This window comes from Bombina bombina, chromosome 1, assembly GCF_027579735.1.
Source record: "Bombina bombina isolate aBomBom1 chromosome 1, aBomBom1.pri, whole genome shotgun sequence".
NCBI lineage: Eukaryota > Metazoa > Chordata > Amphibia > Anura > Bombinatoridae > Bombina > Bombina bombina.
The window spans coordinates 287,637,232-287,656,913 of NC_069499.1; the positions used below are offsets into that span (position 1 = coordinate 287,637,232).

General features: G+C 44.3%; 1 protein-coding gene and 1 non-coding gene across 2 annotated transcripts in view; both read left to right on the forward strand.

Moving 5' to 3' along the window:
- Nucleotides 1-19,682, forward strand: part of CFAP221 (cilia and flagella associated protein 221) — a 453,572-nt gene that overhangs the window by 306,879 nt on the left and 127,011 nt on the right. The window contains exons 12-14 of the mRNA XM_053698027.1: nucleotides 16,765-16,852; nucleotides 17,779-17,868; nucleotides 18,033-18,128. Of these exons, the coding sequence (XP_053554002.1) occupies nucleotides 16,765-16,852; nucleotides 17,779-17,868; nucleotides 18,033-18,128 (274 nt within the window). The remainder of the gene's footprint in view (nucleotides 1-16,764; nucleotides 16,853-17,778; nucleotides 17,869-18,032; nucleotides 18,129-19,682) is intronic.
- Nucleotides 14,286-14,396, forward strand: LOC128646368 (U5 spliceosomal RNA). Its single transcript, XR_008400305.1, has one exon. It is a non-coding gene; the product is annotated as a U5 spliceosomal RNA (small nuclear RNA).

Below are 19,682 nucleotides of genomic sequence, written 5' to 3' on the forward strand. Positions count from 1 at the left end.
GTTCGCGCCTCAATTGCGCAGTTGTTATTGCAGACAGCTTCATGCAGCTTCACGTGGAGGGTCCAAAGATTACTTGAGGACTTCATAGAGGCTTATTTTCTATCAAAACTAATCCCCAAAGAAGGTAGGGCCACAGCAGATTGCTGTGGCATGGTGCTGTAGTTTGCTAACAGGTTGCCAGCTTTACTTTGCTCCGGTTTGGCCATTAAGGGGTTAATTGACTTGAAATTCACTGTGCAATCATTTCAAAGCCTTAGGATCATATGATGAAAATTTCATAAAGATTGGGTTATTTTTTGAGATTTAGTAAAAAAGTGTGCGCTTTTTATTATTTAAAGGCACAGTACTGTTTTTTCTAAAATTTTATTTTTCTGTATTTGAGTGCTGTCTAAGTCTGTTTAACATGTCAGAGCCTTCAGATAGACGTTGTTCTATGTGTTTAATAGCCATGGCGGAACCCCCTTTACATTTGTGTTTAAAGTGTGCTAAGGTATCTAAGCATTTTAAAGACCATGCAGTGACACTTAAAAATGTTGCACAAGATGATTCTTTAACGGAAGGTAATGAGGATAGTCCACCTTCCTCTCCCCATGTGTCGACACCAGTTACGCCCGTGCAAGCGATGCCTAGTTCCTCTAGCGCATTGGCCCCTATTACATTACAATAATTAGCAGCAGTCATGGATAATTCCCTTGCGGCTTTTCTATCCAAACTGCCAGTTTTTCCTAAAAAGCGTGATAGCTCAGTTTTAAGAACGGAGGATGAGCAATCAGAAGCTTTGGATGATTTATCCGTTGTACCCTCACAACTCTCTGAAGTGGCAGTGAGGGATGTGCTGTCCAAGGGAGAAATTTCTGACACAGGAAAGGTTTCTCAGCGGGCAGAATCAGATTCCTTAGCGTTTAAATTTAAGCTGGAACACCTCCGCGTACTGCTTAAGGAGGTTTTAGCTACGCTGGATAATTGCGACCCCATGGTGGTCCCAGAAAAATTGTGTAAAATGGACAAGTTTCTAGAAGTCCCTGTATACACTGATGCGTTTCCGATCCCGAAGAGGGTGGCGGATATTGTAACTAGGGTGTGGGAGAGACCAGGTGTACCTTTTGTTCCCCCCCCTATCTTTAAGAAAATGTTCCGAATAACTGACCCCAGGCGGGACGCGTGGCAGACGGTCCCTAAGGTAGAGGGAGCAGTTTCAACACTACCACAACCATACCAATAGAAGACAGTTGTGCTTTCAAAGATCCTATGGATAAAAAATTAGAAGGTTTACTAAAGAAAATATTTGTTCAACAAGGTTTCCTTCTTCAACCGATTGCCTGCATTATTCCTGTAACTACTGCAGCTGCTTTTTGGTTTGAGGCGCTGGAGGAGTCGCTCCAGAGGGAGACTTCATATGACGAAGTCATGGATAGAATTCATGCCCTAAAGCTGGCTAATTCTTTTATCACAGATGCCGCTTTACAATTAGCTAAGTTAGCGGCAAAAAATTCTGGTTTTGCCATTATGGCGCGGAGAGTGCTTTGGCTCAAATCATGGTCGGCTGACGTGTCGTCCAAAACAAAATTACTAAATATTCCTTTCAAGGGAAAGACCCTTTTCGGCCCAGAGTTGAAAGAAATTATTTCGGATATCACTGGGGGAAAGGGCCATGCCCTCCCACAAGATAGACCGTTTAAGGCCAAAAACAAGGCTAATTTTCGCACCTTTCGCAGCTTCAGGAGCGGCCCTGCTTCAACCTCTGCAAACGCAAAGCAAGAGGCTAACGCTTCACAGCCCAAAGCAACCTGGAACCCTTGCAGGGCTGGAACAAAGGTAAACAGGCCAAGAAGCCTGTGGCTGCTACTAAGACAGCATGGCCCCCGATCCGGGACCGGATCTGGTAGGGGGCAGACTCTCTCTCTTTGCTCAGGCTTGGGAAAGAGATGTCCCAGATCCCTAGGCATTAGAAATCGTTGCTCAGGGATATCTTCTAGAATTCAAGGACTCTCCTCCAAGGGGAAGGTTTCACATTTCTCGTTTGTCTTCAGACCAGACAAAGAAACAGGCGTTCTTACGCTGTGTAGAAGATCTACTAAAGATGGGAGTGATATATCCAGTTCCAATTGCAGAACAAGGACTGGGTTTTTACTCAAACCTGTTTGTAGTTCCCAAAAAGGAAGGAACTTTCAGGCCAATCCTGGATCTAAAAATTCTAAACAAATTCCTCAGAGTTCCATCATTCAAAATGGAAACCATTCGGACAATTTTGCCGATGATCCAGGAAGGTCAATATATGACTACCGTGGATCTAAAGGATGCGTACCTACATATTCCTATCCACAAAGATCACCATCAGTTCCTAAGGTTCGCCTTTCTGGACAAGCATTGCCAGTTCGTGGCCCTTCCTTTCGGGTTGGCCACTGCTCCCAGAATTTTTACAAAGGTGCTAGGGTCCCTCCTAGCGGTACTAAGACCGCGGGGCATTGCAGTAGCACCTTACCTAGACGACATCTTAATACAGGCGTCATCTTTTCACAGAGCCAAGGCTCATACGGACATTGTTCTGGCCTTTCTAAGGTCTCACGGGTTGAAGGTGAACGTCGAAAAAAGTTCTCTGTCCCCGTTCACAAGGGTTCCCTTCCTGGGAACACTAATAGACTTGGTAGAAATGAAAATATTTCTGGCGGAGGTCAGGAAGTTAAAGCTTTTAACTACTTGCCGAGTTCTTCATTCCATTCCTCGGCCTTCTGTAGCTCAGTGCATGGAGGTAATCGGATTAATGGTTGCGGCAATGGACGTGGTCCTTTTTGCCCGAATTCATCTCAGACCACTGCAACTGTGCATGCTCAAACAGTGGAATGGGGATTATGCAGATTTGTCTCCTCAAATCCAACCAGAAAACCAGAGATTCTCTTCTCTGGTGGTTGTCTCAGGATCACCTGTCTCAGGGAATGTGCTTCCGCAGACCGGAGTGGATCATTGTAAGGACCGACGCAAGTCTGTTAGGCTGGGGCGCGGTCTGGGGCTCCCTGAAAGCTCAGGGCCTATGGTCTCGGGAAGAGTCTCTTCTCCCGATAAACATTTTGGAACTGAGAGCGATATTCAACACGCTCCAGGCATGGCCTCAACTAGCGGCAGCCAAATTCATCAGATTTCAGTCGGACAACATCACGACTGTAGCGTACATCAATCATCAGGGAGGAACAAAGAGCTCCCTAGCGATGAAGGAAGTAACCAAGATCATCAAATAGGCGGAGGATCACTCCTGCCACCTATCTGCAATTCACATCCCAGGAGTAGACAACTGGGAGGCGGATTTTCTAAGTCGTCAGACTTTTCACCCGGGGGAGTGGGAACTCCACCCGGAGGTTTTTGCTCAGCTGACCCAGCTTTGGGGCATTCCAGAATTGGATCTGATGGCGTCCCGTCAGAACACCAAACTTCCTCTTTACGGATCCAGGTCCAGGGACCCCAAGGCGGCACTGATAGATGCTCTAGTAGCGCCTTGGTCCTTCAATCTGGCTTATGTCTTTCCACCGTTTCCCCTTCTCCCTCGACTGGTAGCCAGAATCAAACAGGAGAAGGCTTCGGTAATTCTGATAGCGCCTGCGTGGCCACTCAGGACTTGGTATGCAGACCTAGTGGACATGTCATCTGTTCCACCTTGGACACTGCCATCGAGGCAGGATCTTCTAATTCAAGGTCCATTCAAGCATCCAAATCTAGTTTCTCTGCAACTGACTGCTTGGAGATTGAACGCTTAATTCTATCTAAGCGTGGGTTCTCTGAATCGGTTATAGATACTCTGATCCAGGCTAGAAAGCCTGTCACCAGGAAGATTTACCATAAGATATGGCGGAAATATCTTTGTTGGTGTGAATCCAAGGGTTACTCGTGGAGTAAGATTAGGATTCCCAGGATATTGTCTTTTCTCCAAAAAGGATTGGAGAAAGGTTTGTCAGCTAGTTCCTTAAAGGGACAGATATCAGCTCTATCCTGTTACACAAGCGTCTGGCAGAAGTACCTGACGTGCAAGCGTTTGCACAGGCTTTAGTCAGAATTAAGCCTGTCTATAAACCTGTGGCTCCTCCATGGAGTCTTAATTTAGTTCTTTCAGTTCTTCAAGGGGCTCCGTTTGAACCTTTACATTCCATAGATTTTAAGTTATTATCTTGGAAGGTTTTGTTTTTGGTAGCTATTTCTTCTGCTCGAAGAGTTTCAGAATTGTCTGCTTTGCAGTGTAATTCACCCTATCTGGTGTTCCATGCAGATAAGGTTGTTTTGCGTACCAAACCTGGTTTTCTTCCGAAAGTTGTTTCTAATAAGAATATTAACCAGGAAATCATTGTTCCTTCTCTGTGTCCTAATCAAGTTTCTAAGAAGGAACGAGTATTACACAATCTTTATGTGGTTCGTGCTTTAAAATTCTATTTAAAAGCAACTAAAGATTTCAGACAAACATCATCCTTGTTTGTTGTGTATTCTGGTAAGAGGAGAGGTCAGAAAGCGACTGCTACCTCTCTTTCCTTCTGGCTGAAAAGCATCATCCGATTGGCTTATGAGACTGCTGGACAGCAGCCTCCTGAACGAATTACAGCTCATTCCACCAGAGCTGTGGCTTCCACATGGGCTTTCAAGAATGAGGCTTCTGTTGAACAGATTTGTAAGACAGCGACGTGGTCTTCACTGCATACTTTTGCCAAATTTTACAAATTCGATACTTTTGCTTCTTCGGAGGCTATTTTTGGGAGAAAGGTTTTGCAAGCAGTGGTGCCTTCCGTTTAGGTTACCTGACTTGTTCCCTCCCTTCATCCGTGTCCTAAAGCTTTGGTATTGGTATCCCACAAGTAAGGATGAATCCTTGGACTGGATACACCTTGTAAGAGAAAACAGAATTTATGCTTACCTGCTAAATTACTTTCTCTTACGGTGTATCCAGTCCACGGCCCGCCCTGGCATTTAAGTCAGGATAAAAAAAATTTCGTTTAAAACTACAGTCACCACTGCACCCTATGGTTTCTCCTTTTTCTCCTAACCGTTGGTCGAATGACTGGGGGGCGGAGCCTATGGGGGAGCTATATGGACAGCTCTGCTGTGTGCTCTCTTTGCCACTTCCTGTAGGGAATTAGAATATCCCACAAGTAAGGATGAATCCGTGGACTGGATACACTGTAAGAGAAAGTAATTTATCAGGTAAGCATAAATTCTGTTTTTGCAAACAGGATAAGAGCTGATTAATATTTTGTGTTGAAGCAGCTTCAGTTCAGTTATTTTAGAGTATTTTGAATAATATGTTTGGACTGAGGAGATATTCGTGAGGGGGGGGTTATGGGGACCCCTGGTTACTCACTCATATTGAGGCATTTGTTCCTTATTATGGAATGATTCTGATAAAGTTTGGTAGATTATGTAGTTTTTACTACCTGTGCTTCAACTCACACTTGGGTCATAATTATTAAACAGCTTTCCAAGAGACAGCATACACAATAAAAAAGGAGTTTGACGTCTGAACTTCAAAGAAATTTAAAAAGTAATTAAACTACTAAATTAATTAAATTATTAAAGCTATTCCTTATATTTGGAATCTTTTTGTTTTGTCTTTCGTTTGTGCTGTTTCTATTTAAACATTCTGTTCTCACTCCTCAGTTTCTGTTTGTTATCCTCTCAAGAGGTCTTCTGTTGCAATCAGGCCTTATGTGGGGCGCTTTATGTAGGATTTTAGTGGGTTGCGTAGGTTTGTTTGGCCAAGGGCCTCGTGAGTTTGAACTTATGTCTGCTTATTAGTTGTGGTATTATAGTTTGTTTTCTTCCCCCCTAAGTGTTATTTCTTAGGCTATTATAGTGTCTTGTGTTCAGTATCTTGAACCTTCTGTCTATTTGTTTATTACTTTACCGGAGATTGCGGTGAGCCACATGAGCGGTTGGATTCTCTTTGTTTGCGGCAGTTATTCATGCTTCTCCGGCAGTGTGTCTATTCTCAGTTCCCCAAGGGTCTAATTTTGCGGCTTTGGGGTATATTTTGGAGTCCCCAAGTATCTCCTCGACTCGGGTCTGATGTGTCTTGGGGGTGCGGCTCCTGGGTGTGCGCTGACTTCTTTGTTTGTCGTCCTCATGGTAGGGGAGTCGATGCTCAGGCTCCTGACTCTGCGTGCTCCAGATGGGAAGAGATATTTCCCCCTGCCAAGGAGAGTGAGTATTTTGGGCAAAATATTGCGGTTTACTGCTTCTAAAGGGAGGTCAGCTCGGAGCTCTCACTTCCTGCTGCTGTCCATGGTGACCGCCCACTGGAAGTCCCCCGTAAGATTTGCTTTTTAAGGTTTATATGTGTATATGAATTAGCTAATATTGTGCTTTTCTTCATAAACGGGGAGAGTCCACAGCTGCATTCATCACTTTTGGGAATTCAGAACCTGGCCACCAGGAGGAGGCAAAGACACCCCAGCCAAAGGCTTAAATACCTCCCCCACTTCCCTCATCCGCCAGTCATTCTTTGCCTTTCGTAACAGGAGGTTGGCAGAGAAGTGTTGGAAGATTTAAGATAGTCTCTTATGGAGGGTAGTACTCTTCGAAATGGGACTGGATTTTAAAGTAATCCTGTCAGCCTCTCAGTTAGAGCATGGATGAATGTTAGAGTCTGGAGATGCAGGGAGAGTCTTTCTGTGAAACCATCCCGACTCATGTTAACAGCTCTTTGGCAATCAGCGTTGACGAGTTTCGCTGCCTGCTTTCTTCACTCAAGTCCATGTCAGAAGCGAAGCTACTATCTGTCACACTAGATGGGCCATGTTCCTGTTCCACGGCGTAGATTCCGGTAAGATAGTTTCATTTTACTTTGAAGATGTAAATGTAATGTAAACAAAGAAGTCAGGGTCTCAGTCAGACTCCTTTATCTTTATGGAATAATGGGTTAAAATAACAGGGGGACTTAAATCATGTTTGTTATGTGATTCTGTCTGCTAATGAGTAGTGTAAATTGGGCTTGTGGCTATATCGGAACATAAAGGCCTTTTTGTCAGGCTGCCCTGCCCTGGTGGCCTTGGTGCGTTTTTTTCTGGCCTGCACGGTGTTCCTTGAGAATAGGCGTGGTCACGTTCTGTTCTCCATTTCCGTATTCCTGACCATGTGGCGAGGGAGAGAATCTGTTCGCTAGTTGTCTGGGTCACAGGTGGTGCTGAGTGCCCCAGCCATTGGGGTGTGTAAGGTGCCGTTTTATTTTTTTCTATCCATAATTATCTATCACCAAGTTATGGAGGATTCTGATTTTTTTTGGAGAGTCTCTGATTCAGATTCTACTTCTTGCGAAGAGTATGGAATGGCCCGGGTAGTCCATTCCCATCAGTTATGTTCCAAATGCCACTTTAGAGTGTTCTCTTCTCCCGGAACAGGGAACTTAGATTCTGCTGAGCCATCCGCCCCTGGGGATCCCATATCCTGTGAGGTGCATCCCCTAGAACCTTCCTTGGCTATGCAAGCAGGTGTCCCTAATGCCATTACCCCTTCTCCGGAAGGCTGCTTGTTTCCTCCAGAGGTTAGGGCACGGTTCTGCATGGCTATATTTATGGCGTTGGCGCAGTTACATCTTCCAGAGAGGGAGGTGTTGCCGATATACTGTCCGTGTTCTGCTAACCAGGGCTCGTCAGGCGTGGGATCGTCTGGGTCAGTTCAGCCATTTCGGGAAGAGGTTTCTTCTGAAGCTTCAGAGGTCCAACCCTCGGGTCGGGGTCGTCACTTGCCCCGGTGGAGGTAAGTCTCGCTATTTGTTATAGACTGGCGCGCCTTTGTGCCCTGCTGCTGCATGTTTTGGGGGTGCTGGAGGATCCCAGTCCTAATAGGTGGGGGGATCCGCAGTCTTCTGCTCCAGACGGCAAGCTGGGTTAGACGTGTGGGGATGCAGTTAATCTCCTTATCGTCTCCAATTTCCTTTTTCTCTTGTTAAGTGTATCCAGTCCACGGATCATCCATTACTTGTGGGATATTCTCCTTCCCAACAGGAAGTTGCAAGAGGATCACCCACAGCAGAGTTGCTATATAGCTCCTCCCCTCACTGCCATATCCAGTCATTCTCTTGCAACTCTCAACTAAGATGGAGGTCGTAAGAGGACTGTGGTGTTTTATACTTAGTTTATTTCTTCAATCAAAAGTTTGTTATTTTTAAATGGTACCGGAGTGTACTGTTTATCTCAGGCAGCATTTAGAAGAAGAATCTGCCTGCATTTTCTATGATCTTAGCAGAAGTAATTAAGATCCTTTGCTGTTCTCACATATTCTGAGGAGTGAGGTAACTTCAGAGGGGGAATAGCGTGCAGGTTTTCCTGTAATAAGGTATGTGCAGTTAAAATATTTTTCTAGGGATGGAATTTGCTAGAAAATGCTGCTGATACCGAAGTAATGTAAGTAAAGCCTTAAATGCAGTGATAGCAACTGGTATCAGGCTTATTAATAGAGATATATACTCTTATAAAAGTGTATTTTAAAACGTTTGCTGGCATGTTTAATCGTTTTTTTACATATGTTTGGTGATAAAACTTATTGGGGCCTAGTTTTTTCCACATGGCTGGCTTGAATTTTGCCTAGAAACAGTTCCCTGAGGCTTCTCACTGTTGTAATATGAGTGGGAGGGGCCTATTTTAGCGTTTTTTTGCACAGCAAAAATTACAGACACAGACATCCAGCTTCTTCCTGCATGATCCAGGACTTCTCTGAAGGGCTCAAAAGGCTTCAAAAGTCGTTTTTGAGGGAGGTAAAAAGCCACAGTAGAGCTGTGGCAGTTGTGACTGTTTAAAAAACGTTTTTGTCATTTGTTATTCCGTTTTTGGTATTAAGGGGTTAATCATCCATTTGAAAGTGGGTGCAATGCTCTGCTAACTTATTACATACACTGTAATAATTTCGTTAGTGTAACTGCATTTTTTCACTGTTATTTCAAAATTTGGGAAAATTTGTGTTTCTTAAAGGCGCAGTAACGTTTTTTATATTGCTTGTAAACTTGTTTTAAAGTGTTTTCCAAGCTTGCTAGTCTCATTGCTAGTCTGTTTAAACATGTCTGACACAGAGGAACCTACTTGTTCATTATGTTTGAAAGCCATGGTGGAGCCCCATAGGAGAATGTGTACTAAATGTATTGATTTCACCTTAAACAGTAAAGATCAGTCTTTATCTATAAAAGAATTATCACCAGAGGGTTCTGTCGAGGGGGAAGTTATGCCGACTAACTCTCCCCACGTGTCAGACCCTTCGCCTCCCGCTCAGGGGACGCACGCTAATATGGTGCCAATTACATCAGGGACGCCCATAGCGATTACCTTGCAGGACATGGCTGCAATCATGAATAATACCCTGTCAGAGGTATTATCTAGATTGCCTGAATTAAGAGGCAAGCGCGATAGCTCTGGGGTTAGGAGAGATACAGAGCTCGCAAATGCTGTTAGAGCCATGTCTGATACTGCGTCACAGTATGCAGAACATGAGGACGGAGAGCTTCAGTCTGTGGGTGACATCTCTGACTCGGGGAAACCTGATTCAGAGATTTCTAATTTTACATTTAAGCTTGAGAACCTCCGTGTATTTCTTGGGGAGGTATTAGCTGCTCTGAATGACTGTAACACAGTTGCAATTCCAGAGAAATTGTGTAGGCTGGATAGATACTATGCGGTGCCGGTGTGTACTGACGTTTTTCCTATACCTAAAAGGCTTACAGAAATTATTAGCAAGGAGTGGGATAGACCCGATGTGCGCTTTTCCCCACCTCCTATATTTAGAAAAATGTTTCCAATAGACGCCACTACACGGAACTTATGGCAGACAGTCCCTAAGGTGGAGGGAGCAGTTTCTACTTTAGCAAAGCGTACCACTATCCCGGTTGAGGACAGTTGTGCTTTTTCAGATCCAATGGATAAAAAATTGGAGGGTTACCTTAAGAAAATGTTTATTCAACAAGGTTTTATTTTACAGCCCCTTGCATGCATTGCGCCTGTCACTGCTGCAGCGGCATTCTGGTTTGAGGCCCTGGAAGAGGCCATCCAGACAGCTCCATTGAATGAAATTATTGACAAGCTTAGAACGCTTAAGCTAGCTAACTCATTTGTTTCTGATGTCATTGTTCATTTGACTAAACTAACGGCTAAGAATTCCGGATTCGCCATCCAGGCGCATAGGGCGCTATGGCTTAAATCCTGGTCAGCTGACGTGACTTCAAAGTCTAAATTACTCAACATTCCTTTCAAGGGGCAGACCTTATTCGGGCCTGGCTTGAAGGAAATTATTGCTGACATTACTGGAGGGAAGGGTCATACCCTTCCTCAGGACAGGGCCAAATCAAAGGCCAAACAGTCTAATTTTCGTGCCTTTCGAAATTTCAAGGCAGGAGCAGCATCAACTTCCTCCGCTTCAAAACAAGAGGGAACTGTTGCTCATTCCAGACAGGCCTGGAAACCTAACCAGTCCTGGAACAAGGGCAAGCAGGCCAGAAAGCCTGCTGCTGCCCCCAAGACAGCATGAAGGAACGGCCCCCTATCCGGAAACGGATCTAGTGGGGGGCAGACTTTCTCTCTTCGCCCAGGCGTGGGCAAGAGATGTTCAGGATCCCTGGGCGTTGGAGATCATATCTCAGGGATATCTTCTGGACTTCAAAGCTTCTCCTCCACAAGGGTGATTTCATCTTTCAAGGTTATCAGCAAACCAGATAAAGAAAGAGGCATTCCTAAGCTGTGTGCAAGACCTCCTAGTAATGGGAGTGATCCATCCAGTTCCTCGGACGGAACAAGGACAGGGATTTTATTCATATCTGTTTGTGGTTCCCAAGAAAGAGGGAACCTTCAGACCAATCTTGGATCTAAAGATCTTAAACAAATTCCTCAGAGTTCCAACATTCAAAATGGAAACTATTCGGACCATCCTACCCATGATCCAAGAGGGTCAGTACATGACCACAGTGGACTTAAAGGATGCCTACCTTCACATACCGATTCACAAATATCATCATCGGTTCCTAAGATTTGCCTTTCTAGACAGGCATTACCAATTTGTAGCTCTTCCCTTCGGGTTGGCCACTGCCCCGAGAATTTTTACAAAGGTTCTGGGCTCACTTCTGGCGGTTCTAAGACCGCTAGGCATAGCGGTGGCTCCGTATCTAGACAACATCCTAATACAGGCGTCAAGCTTTCAAATTGCCAAGTCTCATACAGAGATAGTTCTGGCATTTCTGAGGTCGCATGGGTGGAAAGTGAACGTGGAAAAGAGTTCTCTATCATCACTCACAAGAGTCTCCTTCCTAGGGACTCTTATAGATTCTGTAGAGATGAAAATTTACCTGACAGAGTCCAGGTTATCAAAACTTCTAAATGCTTGCCGTGTCCTTCATTCCATTCCACGCCCGTCAGTGGCTCAGTGCATGGAAGTAATCGGCTTAATGGTAGCGGCAATGGACATAGTGCCATTTGCGCGCCTGCATCTCAGACCACTGCAATTATGCATGCTAAGTCAGTGGAATGGGGATTACTCAGATTTGTCCCCTCTACTAAATCTGGATCAAGAGACCAGAGATTCTCTTCTCTGGTGGCTTTCTCGGGTCCATCTGTCCAAGGGTATGACCTTTCGCAGGCCAGATTGGACGATTGTAACAACAGATGCCAGCCTTCTAAGTTGGGGCGCAGTCTGGAACTCCCTGAAGGCTCAGGGATCATGGACTCAGGAGGAGAAACTCCTCCCAATAAATATTCTGGAGTTAAGAGCAATATTCAATGCTCTTCTAGCTTGGCCTCAGTTAGCAACACTGAGGTTCATCAGATTTCAGTCGGACAACATCACGACTGTGGCTCACATCAACCATCAAGGGGGAACCAGGAGTTCCCTAGCGATGTTAGAAGTCTCAAAGATAATTCGCTGGGCAGAGTCTTACTCTTGCCACCTGTCAGCGATTCACATCCCAGGCGTAGAGAACTGGGAGGCGGATTTTCTAAGTCGTCAGACTTTTCATCCGGGGGAGTGGGAACTCCATCCGGAGGTGTTTGCTCAACTGGTCCATCGTTGGGGCAAACCAGAACTGGATCTCATGGCGTCTCACCAGAACGCCAAGCTTCCTTGTTACGGATCCAGGTCCAGGGACCCGGGAGCAACGCTGATAGATGCTCTAGCAGCTCCTTGGTTCTTCAACCTGGCCTATGTGTTTCCACCGTTTCCTCTGCTCCCTCGACTGATTGTCAAAATCAAACAGGAGAGAGCATCGGTGATTCTGATAGCGCCTGCGTGGCCACGCAGGACCTGGTATGCAGACCTAGTGGACATGTCATCTCTTCCACCATGGACTCTGCCTCTGAGTCAGAACCTTCTAATACAAGGTCCTTTCAATCATCCAAATCTAATTTCTCTGAGACTGACTGCATGGAGATTGAACGCTTGATTCTATCAAGGCGTGGCTTCTCCGAGTCAGTCATTGATACCTTAATACAGGCTCGGAAGCCTGTCACCAGTTAAATCTACCATAAGATATGGCGTAAATATCTTTATTGGTGTGAATCCAAGAGTTACTCATGGAGTAAGGTTAGGATTCCTAGGATATTGTCCTTTCTCCAAGAGGGTTTGGACAAAGGCTTATCAGCTAGTTCTTTAAAAGGACAGATCTCTGCTCTGTCTATTCTTTTGCACAAGCGTCTGGCAGAAGTTCCAGACGTCCAGGCATTTTGTCAGGCTTTGGTTAGGATTAAGCCTGTGTTTAAAACTGTTGCTCCCCCGTAGAGCTTAAACTTGCTTCTTAAAGTTCTTCAGGGAGTTCCGTTTGAACCCCTTCATTCCATTGATATTAAACTTTTATCTTGGAAAGTTCTGTTTTTGATGGCTATTTCCTCGGCTCGAAGAGTCTCTGAGTTATCTGCCTTACATTGTGATTCTCCTTATCTGATTTTTCATTCAGACAAGGTAGTTCTTGCTTACCAAACCTGGGTTTTTACCTAAGGTGGTTTCTAACAGGAATATCAATCAAGAGTATGTTGTTCCATCATTGTGTCCTAATCCTTCTTCAAAGAAGGAACGTCTTTTGCATAATCTGGGCGTAGTCCGTGCCTTGAAGTTTTACTTACAGGCTACTAAAGATTTTCGTCAAACATCTGCCCTGTTTGTCGTTTACTCTGGACAGAGGAGAGGTCAAAAAGCTTCGGCAACCTCTCTCTCCTTTTGGCTTTGGAGCATAATACGCTTAGCCTATGAGACTGCTGGACAGCAGCCCCCTGAAAGGATTACAGCTCATTCTACTAGAGCTGTGGCTTCCACCTGGGCCTTTAAAAATGAGGCCTCTGTTGAACAGATTTGCAAGGCTGCGACTTGGTCTTCGCTTCACACCTTTTCAAAATTTTACAAATTTGACACTTTTGCTTCTTCGGAGGCTGTTTTTGGGAGAAAGGTTCTACAGGCAGTGGTTCCTTCCGTTTAAGTTCCTGCCTTGTCCCTCCCATCATCCGTGTACTTTAGCTTTGGTATTGGTATCCCACAAGTAATGGATGATCCGTGGACTGGATACACTTAACAAGAGAAAACATAATTTATGCTTACCTGATAAATTTATTTCTCTTGTAGTGTATCCAGTCCACGGCCCGCCCTGTCCTTTGTAGTTTAATTAAAATTTAGACCTGCCTTAAGTCACCACTGCACCCTATGGTTTCTCCTTTCTCGTCTTGTTTCGGTTGAATGACTGTATATGGCAGTGAGGGGAGGAGCTATATAGCAACTCTGCTGTGGGTGATCCTCTTGCAACTTCCTGTTGGGAAGGAGAATATCCCACAAGTAATGGATGATCCGTGGACTGGATACACTACAAGAGAAATAAATTTATCAGGTAAGCATAAATGATGTGTTTTTTTTTGGGAGGGGTATCTTATTCCAGTTCTGAGCTTTGAAGGAATGGGGGTCTCTGATTGGCTGGTCCTGTTAGTGTACCCATTCTTCTTGGGCGTTCACCTGCAGGTGCTGCCTTCTTTTTCTTTGATCTGGTAGGATGTGTTTTATTTCTTTTAGAAGCTCATGTCTGTTATATTTTTTCTGTTGGGAAACATTTCTTCTCTGGAATTTGATACTGGCGATTTTGTGGTCGCTTGAGCACTAAGGTTTTAGTACATTGTTATGTCCTAAGTTTGTCCATCCTATGGGATCTTGATTTTTCTGTGGCCTGGGTCAGTTTTGAATGCTCTATGTAGCAGGCTGGTCCTGGTCGGGCGCTAATCGATGTTCCTTACGGCTTATACCATCTACGTGGTGCCGTTGTAACTGGCTGCCTGGTTGGATGGTGAGTTTCTCACTCGGATGAGGAGTTAGTCTCTCTTTGGGTTCTCTTCAGATCGAATTATGCTTTTGCTTTTTGCTAAAGTTTCATGAAGTGGAACTTCCATGAGCTTCAATAAATTTTTGAGGCTCTGCCCATGCAGGGCTACATATGGAGAGGAGGCCTTTCGTACCCAGACGACAGGCTGGTTCTTGTCTCTCTTTTTCAGAAGGAGCATCGGGGTGACTAGATGTTCCTTACAGCAAGTACCCTTTCACTGATGGGTTACAAATAGCCTCGCCTAAATCGTGATTTGCAGGCGACTGAAGGATTGCACTCAGTCCTCACTGTCCTGTTCCTATTTGTTGGTGAGGGTCCAGAGCGGATCCTGTTAAGGATTGCTCTGGGTAATGTTCCTCGTCTATTCTTTAAGGTCTTCTTTGGAATTGTCCTTTTGGATCTGTTTTCCTTGATGACAGTATCTCATCCTTCGGGTTGAGGTTGATTGGCCCTTTTTTGTCTCCTTTCCTTGGGGTTGGCCTTGGTCAGATGTTTCAGGAAGTAGAACCTTTGGGTTTTTCTACTTCCGGGATTCCATCTGCTCCCATATTTTTGTAGTTTGCAGATTAGGGTGTTTTCCCTTTTTCCTGTTTTTGCCCCTACTTAGAAGTTTTTTTGTTTTTTTTACCCGTCTGGGGTTAGAATGTTAGTTCATTTGTTATTCCTCGAACCGTAGGGGCTTCCAGGAGAAGGATCCTGAGAAGATCTTGGAGACTATGGTCCTATTTTCATTCCAGAATATCTGGGGTTGAGCTCTGTTCTCTTGAAACCCTTAGTCTTTGGACTTAGTGCTGTTGTCCCTAGTGCTTTAGGGTCAATCAGAGTGGCTGTGTGGCTCTCATCATTGTCTAGCACTCTTTTTAATTTGGGAGTTGTTTCCCGTTGTGGGTGTCTTAAGCACTCTGTGTCTGGCACTCTTACGTGAGAGTTCAGTGTCCAAGGTGCCTTGGATATATCTGTGATGCATCGCGTGGGGTGCGAAGTCTGCTCCGGAGGAGTAACCCGGTGGTTCCTCAGGGGGTAATATGTTTGTAAGCCGGCTCCGAGTTCTGGGGTCCGGGTTTATTTGTCCTTGTCTTGACTGGACTTTTTGGAGTTCTGTACCAGATACCTTAGGGTAGTTCGGGACGGCCCAGTTCCGGAATATCATGGGTTCCTACCGGCGCATATTTTCTCTTCTTGAGAATTAGACTTCAACTGGACCAGCCCTAGTGGCCAGATGTTTCTGTCATTCGGTACTTGACCTGTTCAGTCTGTCTACAGCTTTACGATCCATGCCTGTTTGCGGGTGTGCTGTGCTGACATTCTCTATCTTGGTGGCAGACACATCAGTCTTGAATTAGGGAGCCTCTTTCCTCTATCTGAATTGGGTAGTATTTACTGCAAACTCGAGTTAGCTGGTTGGGGATGCAGTGTAGCGGTTTGCAGAAAGTGCAGGGAGTATGGCAAAGTTTCCGATCAATTTCTTAGAGCTCCATGCAATCTTTAAAGTTGTCCCCTGTTAAGACTGGAGTCTTTTCTGAGTTTTCAGTTAGACAATGTCACAGTAGTGGCTTACATAAATCACCAAGCTGGTACTCAAAGTACCTTAGCAATGAAAGAGGTAGCTCGCATTCTGACTTGGGCAGACCACCATCATTCAATCATTCCATGATTTCAGCTATTCACATTTCTGAAATGAAAGCTCGTTTGTGTGGTGTATTTTGCCTCCTCCTACAGGACTGGACTCTAATCCTACATGTAATGGCTCGTGGACTCTCACCATCATGAACTAAATTCATTTATCAGGTAAGCATACATTTTTATTTCAAAATAAGGACATTCAAATAGTAAATGTTTTTTAAATATATTGGACATTCTGTTAAAATGCCTTCTATATTCAGGATATTTTTCATTTGCAAAGTGGAAAGTTTCAAGCAGATCTGTGATTGGCAGTTTAGGAAGGAAAATAATTAAAAAAATTTCGGATGTGTTTAAAATTGGCATTTGTGTGATTTTCTCTATGTCCTGTAAATATGTTTATTGGTAGAAATGAGTTACTCTGTGTTCCAAAAAATCAAGCCTTTTTCTGTTGTAATCAAAACATACATGTAAATTGCTCATTTTTAAAATCATGCAAGAGAGATTTTTTTACCTTCTATTTATTTCTCCAAATCGTTAAGCCAGCCAGATGTATGGAAAAATATATTGTAGGAGCTACAATATCAAATTTAAAAAAGGCAAAGATCTTGTTCATGTCCAGCACTGCATTCTTAATTCTCTCCTGTCAAAACATGTTCATTCCATTTACACCTTACTAAACTAAGAAAACAAACCCCGGAGGTGTGCAGTACAGTTTAGATGTAACATAGACAGCATTAATCAGCTAATATAAACTTAGTGATTTTTTTTGCTAGTTGGGTCAGGAATCCTGTCACCAGCTGACCAGAGACATAATTAACAGCTAATAAAACACAACATTGTAACCCCAACAGGCAAGTTCACCTTGGCAGTGATCCACTTTCTCTAAAGCTGCGTCATAAGATAAAAGATGATCGAAGGCAAGCTGAAAAGGACTACCAGGTAATTAGTGATATTGTTTCCCACGTTTATTATATGTGTAAATAAAACGACCAAAGGCAAACTAGATTTTAACCCTTGCTTTATGTCAGACTTCAGCTGTAGAGGTGCCTCAGTCATCCATTTTTATCACCTAGAGCGCTGTTTTTCAATCCTGTCCTCAGGCCTCCCCAACAGGCCAGGTTTTCTGGATAATCTTGGGTGAGAGCAGATAAATAACCATGTTTACTAATCAGCTGATTGTTTCATCTGTGCTCCAGTTCAGATATCCTCAAAATCTGGCCTGTTAGGGAGGTCTGAGGACAGATGAGAAAAGCAGTGACCTAGAGATTGGCTGCATGGCTCAGAGCTCATCTCATTTTCTAGCTGTAATCCTATAAATAGGATAATTTACCCCATACAGGTATTACATTCCTAATGATTAGATACATGGCACCTTTACCTTTAAGCCTAGTGTGCCCTAATTTAAAAAAGAAAAGCTTGTTCCCTTCTATCTCCCTCAGACCATTATACCCTAATGAATACCTTTGTAAGTGTATGTTTTCTACAGCTCGTTCTCCAACTGGTATATGTCCTACTGAATGGCTGCATAGCCTTTTGTTCCTTGATCACATTCTTCTGCCATTATATTACCCAAGGAAATGCCCATAGCCCCTTGTCCTACTATAAGCATTTAATAAATAGATCCATATTATTACATTTTACTATGTTTTATAGTCATGTCTATATGTTGTCTCATCTTGTCATTACCTCATTAATTGCCTTCATTCATTACATTCTATACCTTACACCTTTGTGTTCCTTCATTCCAGACTGCAGTTATTATATACCCTAATGATTTTCTGTACGACTCCTGTTTTCCCTCAGTGCTGCTTGGAGATGTATCTAAATTAATCTGATTTATAACTTTAATATTCTATACAATGCAGGTAAAGATGGGAAATCCTATTATGGACATAGAATATAAACGGGAATCACTTTCATTAATTTCTCAGCGAATCTTACGGCCAGTGGATCAGGTTAGTTGTTAAAATAGCAGCAGCAGTATGTAAGACTGTATGTACTTAGATTTCTAATTCATACTAAAATTAAATAAATAGAATTTTTTTAAAACGTTTGTTTCCTGTTGGTTGTATAATTAGGAGTGTTGAGGTGTTCCTAACTCTGACTATCTTTTGCACAGTGTCCAAAATACCAGCCACGCTTTGACCCCTATGTGAACAATTTATGGGGCAACAGACACAGAGCCTTGAGATGTTTCCAGCAAGCAGCAAGAAAGGTGAGGACACTTAGTGATGACACCTAGCTATTATGTTAAAATGTCAGGCAGGTAGATGATATAAGTGTTTCTGATTTAACAGGGTGCATAATGCAGGCACCTGCAGCATAGCAGGAGAACACTGCAGACTGATACTGGTAACACATAGACAAAATGCAAAAAGCTGTTGTCTAACAGGACCACTGCAGTAAGCTCTCAACTAGCAGAGCTACACACTAAAGATAGCTGCCATCTAATAGGGCCTCACTTTGCATGTAGGTTTTGTTTTAGTGGAGCAGCTCTTAGCTAACTTGACATACTAGGCAACTCTCCGATATCAAATCCACGACAAGCAAATCACATCTAACAGTGCCACACTGCAGGCAGCTCTTAACTAACAGGGCCAGAGTGTAGGCAAGCCTCATCTAACAGTGCCACAATGCAGACAGCTCTTAACTAACAGGGCCAGAGTGTAGGCAAGCCTAATCTAACAGTGCCACAATGCAGGCAGCTCTCAACTAACAGGGCCAGAGTGTAGGCAAGCCTCATCTAACAGTGCCACAATGCAGGCAGCTCTTAGCTAACGGCCAGAGTGTAGGCAAGCCTCATCTAACAGTGCCACAATGCAGGCAGCTCTTAGCTAACGGCCAGAGTGTAGGCAAGCCTCATCTAACAGTGCCACAATGCAGGCAGCTCTTAGCTAACGGCCAGAGTGTAGGCAAGCCTCATCGAACAGTGCCACAATGCAGACAGCTCTTAACTAACAGGGCCAGAGTGTAGGCAAGCCTCATCTAACAGTGCCACAATGCAGACAGCTCTTAACTAACAGGGCCAGAGTGTAGGCAAGCCTCATCTAACAGTGCCACAATGCAGACAGTTCTCAACTAACAGGGCCAGAGTGTAGGCAAGCCTCATCTAACAGTGCCACAATGCAGACAGCTCTTAACTAACAGGGCCAGAGTGTAGGCAAGCCTCATCTAACAGTGCCACAATGCAGACAGTTCTCAACTAACAGGGCCAGAGTGTAGGCAAGCCTCATCGAACAGTGCCACAAAGCAGACAGTTCTCAACTAACAGGGCCAGAGTGTAGGCAAGCCTCATCTAACAGTGCCACAATGCAGGCAGCTCTCAACTAACAGGGCCAGAGTGTAGGCAAGCCTCATCGAACAGTGCCACAAAGCAGACAGTTCTCAACTAACAGGGCCAGAGTGTAGGCAAGCCTCATCTAACAGTGCCACAATGCAGGCAGCTCTCAACTAACAGGGCCAGAGTGTAGGCAAGCCTCATCGAACAGTGCCACAATGCAGGCAGCTCTTAGCTAACGGCCAGAGTGTAGGCAAGCCCCATCCAAGAGTGCCACAATGCAGACAGCTCTTAACTTACAGGGCCAGAGTGTAGGCAAGCTTCATCTAATACAATGCAGACAGCTCTTAACTAACAGGGCCAGAGTGTAAGCAAGCCTCATCTAACAGTGCCACAATGCAGGGAACGCTTAACTAACAGGGCCAGTGTGTAAGCAAACCTCATCTAACAGTGCCACAATGCAGACAGCTCTTAACTAACAGGACCAGAGTG